Source organism: Gavialis gangeticus, unplaced genomic scaffold, assembly GCF_001723915.1.
Source record: "Gavialis gangeticus isolate Ggan-Ray unplaced genomic scaffold, GavGan_comp1, whole genome shotgun sequence".
NCBI classification, from domain to species: Eukaryota; Metazoa; Chordata; order Crocodylia; family Gavialidae; genus Gavialis; species Gavialis gangeticus.
The window spans coordinates 129848247-129863746 of record NW_017729025.1 but is presented as its reverse complement, the minus strand read 5'-3'; the positions used below and the strand labels follow the sequence as shown (position 1 = coordinate 129863746).

General features: G+C 42.0%; 1 protein-coding gene across 3 annotated transcripts in view; it reads left to right on the top strand.

Moving 5' to 3' along the window:
- The window catches only part of OVCH2 (ovochymase 2), a 55064-nt gene extending 44380 nt beyond the window's left edge, over positions 1 to 10684 (top strand). For all 3 annotated transcript variants that reach the window (XM_019519549.1, XM_019519550.1, XM_019519548.1), the window contains 7 exons: positions 3626 to 3706; positions 4429 to 4615; positions 6833 to 6902; positions 7444 to 7639; positions 7971 to 8122; positions 8347 to 8509; positions 10379 to 10684. In XM_019519549.1, the coding sequence (XP_019375094.1) occupies positions 3626 to 3706; positions 4429 to 4615; positions 6833 to 6902; positions 7444 to 7639; positions 7971 to 8122; positions 8347 to 8509; positions 10379 to 10428 (899 nt within the window). In that variant the 3' untranslated portion in view covers positions 10429 to 10684. The remainder of the gene's footprint in view (positions 1 to 3625; positions 3707 to 4428; positions 4616 to 6832; positions 6903 to 7443; positions 7640 to 7970; positions 8123 to 8346; positions 8510 to 10378) is intronic.
- The last annotated feature ends 4816 nt before the right edge of the window (positions 10685 to 15500 follow it).

The following is a 15500-nucleotide window of genomic DNA, read 5'->3' as shown; positions in this document are numbered from 1 at the left end:
GGAAAAAACAGAAATGTCAACATTCTCATAAACATTTCTACAGAAAAAGATTGGAGAGGGTTCAGGTAAAACATTTTGTTTTGAAAGATTCAAAAACATACAATTTATAAATGAAAAATCTGTATTGAAAGGATAAAATGGAATATTTTGACATTTTTCAAAAGTCTTCATTTGGATTTTGGTTTTCAGTTCCACATGAATAGGTAAGTTGACATGTTCCTATAGGATGTTTTGTTTTTTTCAGTCAACTTTTTCATGGCTTATTTGCCATGACTAGTTTTGGTGTTTTTTTTTTTTTTTTTATTGTATCCCACCTTTAAAAGGAGAAAAATCCTTCCTGCTTTTGACTTGATTTTCAGCACTGTGAAGCACTCCTAATGACCAGTGATTTCAGTAGAAAGAGGTAAGATGTAGGTAGTTTTCCTTGGCATAAATATGAAATCCTGTCCTAGCTGCCAGATAAAATTTTACCACCTCCTTTCTGCAAGAGGTCAGCTTAGAAGAGGATGATAATGACCTGTTTTGGCCCTAAAATCTCTTCAGCTGCTCTTTTTCTCTCACACATGTAGATGAGGAAGGGCAGCCTTTCAATGAAAAATTCTTCTCTGTGGTATTGAAGCCTCTCTGCTACACCAGTGTTTTTTCAAGACCTATTCAGAACTAAAAATGCAGTCAGGAATGAAGAATCCAGCTGTGATCAACTATCTCACAGTAATTTAGAATGCCATGGCTTTTAAATCACTGGAAGTATAAAATTCAGGTGTTATTATAAGGACAAAAAGTTTACTTCAGAATGTTTATGCAGTCAGCACAATTAAAAGCGCTCTCCTTTCTTCTTTTTAAATTTGACTAGTCCTAGCATTGTTCTACTTTTACTTACAGAGAATATTTCTTATAATCATTGTTCTTATTATCATAGTACTGAAAGCCCTAGCCAAGGAACAGGACCCCATTATGCTAAGCTCTGTACAAATAAAAGAATTCAAGGATGGTTTAAAGTGGATTAAAATCTAAATAGAAGAGGAGACAGATAAGTACAGATGGTTGGGGATTTAAAAGGTGCCAGTGAAGCCCCCTCTGCACGTTACAGTTATTGCTCAGTTAGCTGGTTAATTATGCAATTGCCTTGAGACCAGCTACACATGCAAAGTAGCTATGACACCACAAAAAAGCTCCAACCAGCTATAAAGTTAGACCATGAAAACGAGTACTAACTTTACACTCGGTTACAACTGAGGGGACTCTCGGCCCCAGCAACTACCAAATCTGGGTCCCAGCAGCACAGTGACTCAGAGTCCTGAAGCTGTGGATGCTGGGTCATTGCAGGTCGCTTCCTGGTGCTGGAATCCAGTGCTGGGACCCATCTGCAGGGCGCGGCTGTCATCTCCCAGCCTTGGGGCTGCATTAAACCTAGGGTGGTCACTGGCATCCACAGAATACAGGACATCCCCCTTGTTGAGGGGTGTGCTCCCTCAGCCAATCAATGGTGAAGGGTGGGGTTCCTGCCTTGGCCAATCAGCAGCAAGTGGTGGAGCCATCAGAAAAAGGCCACCTCCCTCCCTCTTTCTGTGCCTGGGAACCCTGCTTCTCCTGGCTATGCACCATGCTACCTCTAGGCACAGCCAATAGAATCACAAGGACAAATGACTGACATGCATTTCCACCAATGAACTGAAAAATGGGGCTTTGGTCCTCATTGAGAAATAAACCGGGGACAGCAGGCTTAAAAACAGGATGGTAGGGTATAAAATAGGGCCAAAGGCCACCCTAATGAAACCCCCAGTGCTGGGAGATCATGGCTGCTGTCATCTCCCGTCCCCAGGGGTTTTATGCACACCTGAGACTGGGAGATTGCAGCAACCATGATCTTCCAGCCCTGGCAGTGTCATGCACCCCTAGGGCTGCAGTCCCTTGCTGTAGTCCCCCAGACCTGGGGGGCTTCATGGGGCTGGGAGATTTATTTCCTGGCTTGTGATATCTGATTTATACTACATTACTTTCCTTACTTTACATCTGGAAAAATAAACTGAGCTAGAAAGATGGTTGTCACAGAAAGTGTAGTTTGCAAAAGCAGGATTGGAACTTAGTCCTTCTCCCAGATCACTGTACAATCCCTCTGCATAATAGAATATCTCATGACTGAGCAATCATCTTTAATATGTAGGTGTTATTTTAATTGCACAGGCATGTGCAATAAACACCTTCCAGATAAGTCCAGGCAGAAGTAGCACTACAAAGGTCTTGAGTTAAGCCTGCACAAGAGTAATGCATTAGACACAACAGGTAAACTAAGTCAGAATTTCAAGTCAACAGCAAAACTAAATTGACTTTAACAGACCCAGAATTTGACCTGGTGAATTTAGCCATTCAGTGGGGTCTGCTCCCATCCTCTTTGGCCCTGCACTGGCCCCCTGGAACAGCCAGGGGGAGCTCTAGCCTCCCCCTGGGTGCTAGCCCAGGGCCTGGCAGGGAGCATGGGGCTAGGAGACAGCTGTCACCTGGCAGGGGCTAGGACACTGCTCCCTGTCCCTAAGAGCTGCCTGCTGCCAAGGCAGGCTTGTGGTGAAGCCTAAGCAGGGACAACGTCCCCCTGCCCCGGCAGCAGGGAGCTGCCGGCCCCCGCTCTGTGATCAGAGGCAGAGGGCTTGGAAAGACTGTGCCTTGACTGCCCGATTTGGGGCATGGGACTGGGAAAAATCTGAAGGGCTGGGACCTGCCCCTGACTGGGACAGTCTCCCACCACCTCCAGGCTGCACGTGCAGACTTCTCTGTGCAGCCTAGGACTGGCTGGGAACTGTCAGGGGCAGATCCCAGCCAGCAGGGGCAGATCCCTGGTCAGGGGCAGATCTCAGCCAGCTCCAGGCTGGGTGGGGAACTCCTCCTATGCAGGGAGCTCCCACCCCCTTCTGTACAATCATGATCATTGAGTGAGGGCTAGGAGATTATTCCCAGCCCCAGCTGAAGCTGGGAACAATTTCACAGCCCCACCTCTGCAATCACAGAGCAGGGGCTGGGAGCTCCTTGCTGCCAGGGCAGGGGAACATTGTCCCTGCCTAGGCTCCAGTGACAGAGCCCACCCTGGCAGTAGGCAGCTCCCAGGGGCAGGGAGCAATCTCCTTCCCCTTGCTGCCTAGCTGGCCGGAAGCAAATTTGCTCCTGGTCAGCCATCTACACATGCTGTACTGCACAGTAATTACTCAACAGTTAATTTTCTACTTGTGTTTGCTGGTAGCAAATTAACTGCCAAGTAGAGCAAATTACTGTGCAGTAAGGATCAGCACATGTAGATGATGTCACTTACTAGGCAGTAATTAGCTCTACTGTACAGTAAAGCATCTTGTATAGATGTGCCCGTTATTATTCATGGTAGTAACCATTTGGAGGCTAAACACTTTCTAAGCACTCAGAAAAAATGCTCCCTATTTGAGTCTCCTTAGAATAGCAGCTCCACCAAAGAGTCAACTATGGAATGTAATAAAGCAGAGGTACCAAAAACAAATTATCATCATCAGATCTTTTTCTTTTGCAAAAGGTTGCAAACTACACACAAAATTACCAGTTTGCTTTTGTGATAAAACTTGGAGTAACACAGTGATAACCAGTATGTTATTTTCACTTGCTATAGATTTAAATGTATCAGATTCAAACAATGAAACAACATTTCTTGAAGATGTCCATGTGGCCATAAATGAAACAGAAATTCCAGGTAAGGAAGTCAAGGATAAACTTTCTTCACTGGAAATACAGAGTACAATTTGGATAGTATTTAGAATTCACAGGATACCCATTGGTTAGTTTTGGTTGTTCCTTGAGTTGTTTTGAAATGCTTTGTCTGAGAAGCACTAACAGCATCAGACATGTAAATTCGGAGCTCCATGCTGTTTGTCTTTAGGATAATATGGGTTTGCTGTCATGTGCTTCTTGTCTTGTACAGTCCTTCATGCTAGGGGAAAGCAAAAGCAAAGTGCTGCTCTGCTGAGAATACGCAGTGGTATAAAATGTTATTTACCTTCACACCAAAGTAAATCATTGCACAAGGTGAAGGACAATGGATAATCATGGCCATAGTTTTAAAAATTCCTTTAATTCCCTCAAAGATTTATAAAGAATGAGGTGAGTTCACAAAATATTACAGGCCTGAGCCTAAATTCTTCAAGATAACATATAAAGCACTGTTTATATATAATACTTTTATAGGCAGACATACTCTCCCCTGCAAAATTCTGTACCTAAAAAGAGAATCCTCTCCTGGTGATATTGACCCTAGACATTTTGATCCATTGCAATGGAAGAGGTTTAGGGTTAAGCAAATTTTCCTGAGGTATGATACTGCTACTATAAAAGCAGGTTAAGCCCATCGTAAACAATGCCCCAAGCCTCTTCCTGAAAACAGCCCTCCCTTGATTCTGTGAACCTTTTCTGTTCCAGATTATATCTGTGGAGTGCCTTTAAACCAACCCAGATTTCTCTTCAGTAGGATAGTTGGAGGTGAGGAAGCTGTACCCTACTCATGGCCTTGGCAGGTCAGCATCCAGATTTCAGCAGAACATGTGTGTGGAGGAGCAGTTTTTGCCAAAGACTGGGTTGTCACAGCTGCTCACTGCTTTAGTCATAAGTAGGTACATATGGGTAGATATTCCTAGTTTTCAGTGAGTAGTTCTTTATCACAAGATGCCCTTATGACGTGATGTTTGTGTCTGGAGTTTTGTTCTGTTAGGTCAGTTTAAAAGCATCAGCAGCTAATATTTTCTCATTCAATCTGATTGCTACATAAAAAGAAACTAAGACCTTGGACAGACATTATGCTTGAAGCACTTCAAATAGCCAGCAACTCACCTACACACCCTATAAAGTGCTCTAAAAATGGCTGAAGCAGTCAAAAAATATTCTGGATGAAACACCAACTTCTTTAAGGTGCTTCATTTTAAAGCACTCAGTTGTGTGCATGCTTAAGCATAACATGACAGGAGGTAGCTTGGTCCTCCAGCACTCCACAGTGCTCCTCTTTACCCCATCCCCCACAGGGTGACTGTGGGAAGAGTTGGGTAGACAGGGTGGACAGCCAGTGATCTCTCCTATGAATTTGGTCATCCTCAGCAGTGTCTGAAGCCTGAAAGACAAAAGAAATGTTTCCCTATGTGCCCCCATGGCTCTGGTCTTCTGGGTCTCGTGGGAAGGTGCAGGGCCTCAAGTCTCCTGGTTCTGGTACAGGGGCACTTAAGAATTTGCTGAGAAGAGTCGAGCCCCAGGACTCTGGAACCAGGAGGCACAGGAGAGCGATTACTGGCTATCTGCAACACTCTTTACCCCCATCTGTGGGGATGAGGTGAGTGGAGTTGCAGGACCAAGCAACCCTTGGCTGGAAAGCATGCTACTGAATGTTACTGGGATTATATTGAAGCGCTCCAACTGGGGGAAGGAGGGCATTACAGAGGGGCTGTACCTCTGTGCATGGCCTGAAGTGCTCTGAATTTGAAGCTCTCCAGAGTGTAATGGTTCTGGCAGGGGGACTTCATTTAAAGAAATCCACTTCAAATGTCTGTGTGTTAATGGCCTAATGAAATGTCTAATTCCAAAATATTTGTTTTGTTTTCTCCAGCTTTGGGGTGGAGGAGGGGTGCTTTTGGAATTGTCCTGTGCACAGGGACAGCATTTGGGAATGTCCTGCAGTGGCACCTACAAATCCAGAAGGTCCCCTATGATCTCCATGGGTCTCAGGCCTGAGCTAAAAGGCTTGCTGTTATTAAGGTGATCATTAACATTCTGGGCCAGAAGAAACTTCCTTTTTTTTAAGGAGTTGATTGTGGACCTCAGCAGGAGTATTCCTTTAAAAATATACCCAGTTGCAGAAAATAATTCTTGAGCAGTTTCTGGGTGATGTTAAGAGAATGTATATGACTGTGTTCATGGTCTTGTATAATCAAATATATCTTTGTGTAAAAGCGCATATAAATTAAGGAGCCTCTTCTTACTAACAGGCTATGTTTTCATGGAGTGAGGTGTGTGCGTTAGGGGTGGGGGAGGGGTCTATTTCTGCTAACAGCATCTTCTCCCACTGCTCTTACATATATTCTGAAATAATTTTGGAATTGTCTTAAAGGTTGGGGTAAAATTTTCAGAAATGTTTAGTCCTGCCTTCAAAGTGAGTTAGGCATGTAGGATTCTAAACCCACTACATTTCCAATGGAACATGAACATTAGTGACCAGGCCACTTTTGGAATTTCAGTCTTGGTTTTCTAAGTAACTTGGGTGGCTTTGGAAATTTTCCCACAGGTGTACCATGTTTCTGTTAAAAAATCTCTATAATCCCCTCAAATCAACATCCTTAAGTATTGTCTCATCACTCTGTGTAAATTGATTTACACAGTTAAATACTGCACTGCTTTGTTGCTGTAAAGGATGCTACAAAGCTATTCTGTTGTATATTTGGTCTGTGATTCTATAAAATCATTTTATTATTTTTAGGAGAAATAACCACAGTCCTCAAAGACCAGGGTTAAAATTTCTCTCTGTCTAGACAGCGGACCACACTGGTTTGCTAGGTGTTTTGCCAAAGCATAGTAACTAAAGAGCTCCTTCCTCTCTCAGCTCAAACTGTTCTACTGGCAGACTCCACTGGCAAGTCACAGTATTTCATCGTGCTCCTATTGAAGTCAATGGCAAATTTCCCTTGAATTATAAGAGTGATCTCCCCTGATTCTCCCTTGGTTTAAAATTAATCCAGATGGCAGGCCTTGCTTGATGGAGTGTTTTATTTTGGTAAGGTTAATCATCTGATACTCTTCAGAGTGCAATTAGCCCTGAGAATGTCCTTACTTTCTTCTCTTTGAGGGAACAGTACAAAGATTTATGGATGGTGGTTGCTGGACTCCATGATATTACAGAGCAAGAGCACAGTCAGGTATTATGAATGATGTCTCAATTGTATACTAAATGCATTTCACTAATTGATATGGTCTGGGATGCAGCAGCCTGGTATACTATGTGGTGGCTGAATAACTGCACAAATGTAAATGAAGGCCATGTATTTGCACAAGAAAGGTTAAGGGCTAGCACACTCTGCTCAGAGCAGTAGTGAAGCTCCAGACTCTACCTAATGCATTGCGCAAAGGGACTGGTGTATAGCTGGGGCATGCTGCAGACAGGTCTGCTCCAGTATTGTGGATTTACTTCTGTTAGGGCCTGCTAACTCTGTCCAAAACAACAATCATCTAGTGCAGATCCCTACTGCCATGGAAAAATAGAGAAAATAGTTTCCTGAATAGTCTCTGTTCCCTGTGTCCTAAAGGTGTGTATTCCTTACCTAGCATAAGAAGCTGTTGCTTTCAATAACTACTCATTAAGAATGTCTGCTCTTCTTAATGCTATGTAAAGCTAGAATGCTATAAAGCACCATGGTCCCAACTCACTCATGCATTGCTATGTCCTACCTTCTCTCCTAGAAAAGATCAGTGAAGCAATACATCATGCATCCAAATTTTAACAAGACCACCATGGATTCCGACATTGCGCTACTGCAATTGACAGAGCCTTTAAAATTTAATCACTATGTGCGCCCAGTGTGCCTTCCAGAGGAAGAAGAGGAGGTTCAGCCTTCCCAAGTGTGCACTATCACAGGATGGGGTGCATATGATGAAGGTACACAGCCTTCTCTATCATGGGGCTATGCAGTATGAACATATTATTTTAGCAAGTGCTCTTGGGCATGTGGGAAAGTTAATCATATCTTTGTTGGGCTTCTCTGGTTATGTAGATTGCGGGAGGGATGCATGGAAATAAAACAACCAGGTGGCATAAATGGGGGACAATCTCAAAGGGGGATATGGTGGAAGCATCATTGCTTTAATCATTTTACGGGAAAGCTGGACAAGGGAATGCACAGTAGAGGGCAGTCCTGCATTGATAGAGGAAAGGGTATTTTTCATCTACAAAGCTTGTGGCTAATTTTTAAGATGTCTTTCACTTCAAGACAGAGAAAAGACCAAAAAGCTTCAGCAGCTGGAAGTCCCCATCCTTGTGCTTGAGACATGTCAGAAGTACTATGTGAACCATTCTGGTAAAGTGACCCAAAGGATGTTCTGTGCTGGATTTCCTCAAGAAGAGGGAAAGGATTCATGTACAGTAAGTTTTAATTTAAAAATGCAGGTCTGTTTTTTATTGGGGAATTAGCAAGAGCTTTGATTTTGAAATGGGGAGTTCAGAGACAGGAGTGGTGGAAATTGTTTTACTGTGCACAAAGGAGGCTTATTAGATTAATCAGAAAACACTTTGCCATTCCAGCAGTGTAGCCAAAATGGCATGTACAAAGAACTGTTGAGTAATATAAGCCATTTTCCCTTGTGTAGGGTGACTCTGGTGGCCCATTAGTTTGTCCTTCAGAAGATTCAGGATTTTACACCCTCAATGGAATAATAAGCTGGGGCTTTGGTTGTGGAAGAAAAGGCTACCCAGGAGTCTATACAAATGTTGCTGTTTTCATGGACTGGATCAATCAGCACATGAGTAGTGGTATGTATGAAAACAAAATGAGGCAAGCTCTTTTTTAAGGCACCTAGCTTGAGGCACGTTTAAAGGAGTATGATTTAAGAGGGTGGATGCTGAATGCTTCCTGAAATTCAGTCCTCTTTCAAGTGGCCCAAATCTGACTTGCTGTTTATAGAAGAATCCTGAATCAATAAACACTTTTGAAAATCTTCTCCAGAATTCTTTAGGATGTATTACTACTCTTTATTTTTTTCTATTTCATTTCTTCATGTGAGCAGTATGTTTCTTTAATTCTGCTTGGCTGTTCTGATTTGAGGGAGGCAGGTCTGTGGAGGGAGTCAGGGGTGGGGGCAGTAGAATGAAATTACACAAGATGAACAAGGTTAGCATTGAAATGATATTGTAGCCATGACAATTCAGGAAATATGGGAAAAGCAAGGATTTTTTGGAGTGATATCTTATATTGGGCCAACTGCATGGTTGGGAAAGACTTAGACAAGCTTCTGGGTATTGCAGTAGCCTTCCTTGGGAGTCTCAAAGTTAACAAACATTTTCAGTGGAGTTTCTATTATTCCAGTGCATGGATGTGTGTAGCCTTAACAGATTTTAAACAGGAAATTTTACATTTTTTCTATTTGTTTTTTTTTCCCCTTATATTTACTCAGTTTCATGGTATAACACCCAAAAGCAATTCTGAAGAGTCACATTGTAATAGACTTCCAATACACTAAGCACAAACTCAGCCTATAGGTCCAAAAAAGAGAAAAATCAACCCAATGATTTCTCCTTTCAGTTGATGAGGTTCCACAGGGGTAACTGTGGGCGGAATTTGTCTTACACAACCTATTTATCTGTCTGAACACATTCCCAAATAGATTCCAAACTTGATGACAGTGGCATCACTTCAGTAAAATTAATCCTGATTGAACTGATGTGAAAATTTGGTTGTAGGTGGATGTGCCTATATAAAATTTAGTACTTGTATAATCACATACTAAATAAAGGCACAGTAGGCTGCCATGACAGCACATTAGTGTGATCATATCCTTTTTGTGTGATGTTTTTATGTGAAGTAGACTAATACTACTGCACATTAGTGTGTTAGCATGGTTTTTGCTGAGCTTGCTAATGTGCAGTAGAATTAGTCTACTGCACGTGAAGCATCTCATGTAGACATGCCTGGTATGTGCTTCAGCAGCAATCAAAGATCATGTGCAGATTTATCAAATTATATTTACTGGTATTAGAAGGATGAGAGAACAAACCACACGTGACAGATATGAACCATGTTATTTGAAGCACTGTTGGAATGCTCTCAAACTGCAGTGGAGACATTGTATGGATCCCTAGAGAGCTGAAAGCAAAGAAAGTCTTTAAGGCATCTATTCCTGCTCACAGTGAGCACATTGAAAGTATTACCAATTACTTTGATGGGAATAGAACTAGAACTAGAGCAGTGGAGGCTTGCCTTTTCATTCAGTAATAGGAATCAAGTGTTTGGGAAGCATACTGAAATGCTGTGGGTCAGCCTTTAGGGGACAGATCATATGGTGAAGATCAGAGCAGCTGCATTGACTAGGTGTAGCTGCTATGATTTGTACTAGTTAAGGATCTGGCTCCAACTGCTTAAATGCATGGTATTACTCTGCTTCCTTGCTGGAGTGGTTTAGGATGCAGAATAATTGACTCCTCTGTCCCTATGGTGCCTGTCTTTAGCAGCAGTAATTAAAATTAGCTATGATTTTGCCCATCAGGATTAGTCTTGGTGACACATTTAATCACAGAGATTCTTGCTGACGCGTTTACATAAAATATAATCCATGTAGAACTGAGATAACAGCTTTGATATGTGTGTGCCTTTTGCTAATATGAATACATTGTTACCATATACAGGCAAGACACAAATATCATCAAGCTATTCAGACTTTCAAGACAGAAGCTAAACTCAGCAGTGACTGGGAGTACCTTGTATCATATGCTCCAGTGGTTCTACCTTCATAATGGAATTCCTCTATGACTCTCAAGGACCTTACTTCTGTGACTCCTGAATGGCTTACAAGTTTCATGACTCACAATTAAGATTAAAATTCCTCTGTGCCTTTTGGACATTGAACTCCTCATTTTGTATTTGGAAAACTCAGTGGATCTGTAAGTTAAGGGACGCATTTATAGTAATAAAATGCATTTTAAGCCTTTGCATCTTTTTATAACAATAAAGCTTGTTTTCATAAGCTTATTAGGCCTGACTTGCCTTTCAGTCAACTCAGCTCTACACCAGTTTAACTCCTTTGGTTGCAGTGATTCTCATTAGTTTGATGAGAAAAATATCGGGACCATGATGCTTGGTTTTGAAACTGTAGTTTTATGAATTGCTAACATTTTATTAGTGGGTTTGAAATCAGTCATATACATGCATTAGTTTTGATTAGTTTGCATCTTTTACTACTTAGCCAACACTTTACTTACTGATTATGTAAAGACTGAGTAAGGCCTATGGATTTGGATCAACATTTCATATGTAGCATATCTGACCATATAATAAATTTGTGCACTGAAAACGGTTGCCTGAGATTTTGTAGATGGAACTGTTTGAGTTTGAAACTCTGGTATGGTGCCAATGTGGATTAAATAATAATAAGTGATTCACATGTGTAGGATTGTCAGACTTTAAACTTGACCCCAAGTATCCAAAATCAAGGTAAAAGAATGTGTTTCTTGATATGTGAATAAAGATAGTCTTCTGTGTAATGCTGCAAGAAAGCAAATTAAAGCTCTGTGTTGTGTTTACTGTAGAACAAAAAGAGAGCTTAATGTTCAGAACAAGTATACAGAGCTGGTGTATACAGACTAATTTAGCTGGTGGCATTGCTGTCTAACCAGGCGTCCTTTAATGACCAGCTGTCTGCTTAGGTAGCTCTGAAATGCTAGGCCTAGAGAGAGCAGGCCTCTACATGTGCTATTACCACACAGTTAATTGCTCCTGGGAGTAGGATTTACACATGTGCCTGGAAGCACAGCATGTTGAGCTAAGCTGGAGCAGCCTACCTGGCATGGGGCCCATAAGGGTCAGCTTGCCAGCCTAGGGCTGATCTGATCTGGCTCAACATGCTGCGGAGAGGCTGGCTGGGGCAGTGAGTGCCACAGTGTGGGGCTAGCCAGCAGGCAGAACTTGCATTGAAGCACTCTTGTGCCCCAACCAGCCGTGTGCTCAGCTACAGATGTGGTGCTGTGGAGTAAAAAACTCCACAGCAGGATAGCACTTGTATTTATAAGTACTAACCTGCTGTGGAGTTAATTCATTTCCTCCACCCTAAGAGCTCTGCATGTGTAGACATGAGATATTTACTGTAAAGCTAACTGGTCTGCTTTGCAGTAAATGTCTCATGTAGATGTGCCCAGACTGTGTTATAGTTCAATCCTGAAAATATTTAATGACAGGTGATATACCTGGTAGAAAGGGTTTGCAAGAATGAACCCTTAATTACTAACACAGGGAAACTGGTACCTTTTGCAAGGAAGTGGAGATCTTGCTCTAATATAAAAGCTTCTTTTGAGAGAGTCTATCCATTGCATTAGAAATGTATGCCTGGCCCTGGCTTGGGATTGCAGCAGATGTGGTCTTAAATGTAAATGCTGACTGTATGTTCACAGGAGAACAACTGAGAAGCACTGTGAATCTCAGCCCCTACTTGGGTTCTGTGCTGTTTTTCGGTGACTCCTTAACTCTCTGTTCTATTATATGCTGCCTTTTGCATGAAGGGCAGCATAGTTAGCTGCTATATCATGCTGCCCACATTATTTTCCTTATCTTGTGCTCAAGTGGAATCTAGATCACTAGTGGTTTAGGTTGTATTCTCTCTACTTTGCCTGGGAGCGGGTACAAGAGAAATTCCTGGCTTCTCTTTTCTTCTGACCATGCCCATTTGTTTCTGGGAAGGTCCAGTAGAAGATTTGGGGACATATACATATGGGGTTCTGTGGGATGTCACTCTGGTATACCCCATTTGTTTTCACACACCATTACTAGACCTTTTATTCCATTATGCTATTTGCTTCCCTCTATACCCTGTTAGGCCACAGAGTTTATATGCCCCAATCCTAATCTTTAATAACAAAACATTGTCTTCAATATTGGGCTCATAGACAAGGATCTTGTCTTTTCTTCTCAGAGAAAATGGGATAATTTTTTTTGCACTTATCCCAGTGCAAATTACCACTATGTAAAACAAGTGGGAGAAGAATGAGGCTATATGTTGGAGAAAGGGTAAGAATTTCATATGATTCAAAATTCAGCCTAAGATTGGTATGGTATGACTGATATTTATCATCAAATATTGGGGCAGCTACCAGATAAGTGTGGCTGGCAGCAAAGATAGGGAAGATAGGAAAGGATACAAACAGCCTAGAGTAGTAGAACAGATTAGGGATTACTTAGACAAGTTAGATGCTTTCAGGTTGGCAGGGCTGAGTGGGATGCAATTTAGGGTACTGAAGAAAATGGTTGAAGTAATTTCAGAGCCATTAGCTATCCTCTTAGACAACTTGTGGAGGTTGGGTGAGGATGATTGGAAAATGACAAAGATAGCGTGCATCCTTGAAAAAGGAAGAAAGGAGATCCAGAGAATTACAGATCAGTCCTCCTGATTTGAATAGCTGGAGATCTTGGAGCAGATTCTCAAAGAATCCATTGTGAAGCATCTAGAAGAAAACAGGGTGATCAGGAACAGCCAGCATGGATTCACCGAGAGTAAGTCAATCATGTCTGACCAACCTGGTTTCCTTCTTTCATAAGGTGACAGGCTCTGTGGATGCAGGGAGAGCAGTGGATTTGATTTACCTTGACTTGCTCAGGGCTTTTGACACTGTCTCCCATGACATTTTCATTAACAAGCTAAAGAAATACAAACTCTAAGTACTCTAAGATGGATACATAACTTGCTAGATCATTACAGAAAGGACATGGACAAATTTGGAGAGTCTAGCGGAGGGCAAAGAAAATGGTTAGGGGGCTGGAGCACATGACTTCTGAGGAGAGGCTGAGGGAACTGGGCTTATTGGGTGCCTATACATGAGCAGGGAGGCTGCTCTGATGTTCTGTAATTCCAGTGCCTCGGAGCAGACTTGATTAATCGAGTCGACTGAAGCATGGCAATTACTGCACTCCAGCAACTTCCTGCGTCTCATGTATTGGCATCCCCACTTTCAAAATGGCAGCAGGGACACTGTATCTAAAGCTCAATTGACAAGCTTTTGATAAAGCACCCCCACTGCCATTTTGAAGCTTGGGGACACTGATACATGAGGTGCTCTGCCTGATTTAATTAGAGTGGTTCTCAGAGTTGCTCTAATTAAAGTGCCACTCCCTTCCTTCCCCCCACTCCTGGAGCATGTGTGTATAAATGCCCATTTAGTCTGGAAAAAGAAAGACTGAGAAGGGATATAATAGCAGCATTCAGCTACCTGCAGGGTGGTTACAAAGAGGATGTAGCTAAATTGTTCTCAGTGGTGGCAGATGAGGAGCAATTATCTCAAGTTGCAACAAGGGAAGCTTAAGTTAGCTATTAGGAAAAACTTTCTCACAAGGATGGTAGTAAAGCACTGGAACAGGTTACCCAGAAAGGTGGTGGAATCTCCATCCTTGCAGGTTTTTAAGACCTGGCTGTATAAAGCCTTGGCTGGGATGATATATTTGGGAAGAGTCCTGCTTTGAGCAGCGGGTTGAACTAGATGACCTCCTCAGGTCCCTTCCAACCCTAATTTTCTGTGATTCTATGAAAGAGTCCAATACAAAGTGACAATAATTATTAGGGTCCAGGAACATAAGACTTAATGAGGAGAGGCTGAAAGAGGTAGGGTTATTTAATCTGGAGGAAAAAAGACTGAGGGATTTGATAACAATCCTCAAATACCTAAATGCCAATTACTGAAAAGATGGAGATGGGCTTTTCTCTCTGGCTGTAGGAACAGGCATAGGAACAATGGCCTCACGCTGCAGCAAAGGAAAATTCAGGTTGGATGTTAGGGGGAACTTCCTGACTATGAGGGTGGTCAAATATTAGAACAGGCTACGTGGAGAAATTGTGGAATCACTATCCTTGGAAATTTTCAAGATTGGACAGATGCTTGACTGGGATGGTTTAGTCGAGGACAATCCTGCCTTGAGCAGGGGGCTGGACAAGATAACCCTTTTAGCCCTACTTTCCTATGATCCTATGAAATGGAGACTTTTTTTTCACTTTCTACTATCAACAGTATTAGTAAAGAATCCTCATGTTTTATGCTCTAGTCAAAAGATTAGATAAAAATCCTGTCCTGAAATTCATCCAAGTTTTACAAGGTTTCTTTCTGGTCTTTATCTTATCAATGGACTTAACGAGAAGTTCTGTTTCTCTCCAAAAGCATAATTTAGGAGGTCACTAATAACCCAGTCCCATAGTTCTGCAATTATTTGTCACAGTATATATCTTGAAGGCCATTTGTTTGAAACTAAAAATATGCTGTAGATTTCAGCATTAATTTTCCCTCAAGAAGTTTGAAAGGTTCCTTTTTCAAGTGTCAAGAGCTGTTTAGTTGACTCTAAGATGCAAACTGAGTATCTAGAAACTTTGTTAAAAAAATCAATTTACTTCCATTATTCATAAAATTTAATTGCATGGTGTAAGTTTATAAATATGTGTGTCTGTATATATAGTTATATATACCACAAATTAACCACTACTATGGAATTTAAGTAGCAAAGCCACTTCAGTTAGTATTTTTTGTAACGAAATCTAACATTATTTGCTATATGTCTTGTACTGTCCGAAGTCTGTGGGTCTAGTTATGGTCCATTATATGTGGCTGACTTAGCATGAACAACATGTTCCCCTGCTGGCTGGGGGGGCATGGTGGCAGCAGGAGCGTGGTGGCAGTAAGCAGAAGCTCCCGCAGATACCCCTGGCGCTGTCAGTGCTAGGGGAGGGGGGTGGTGAGCTCCGAGCAGGGGTTGGTGACCATCCACAGACACCGCTGACAA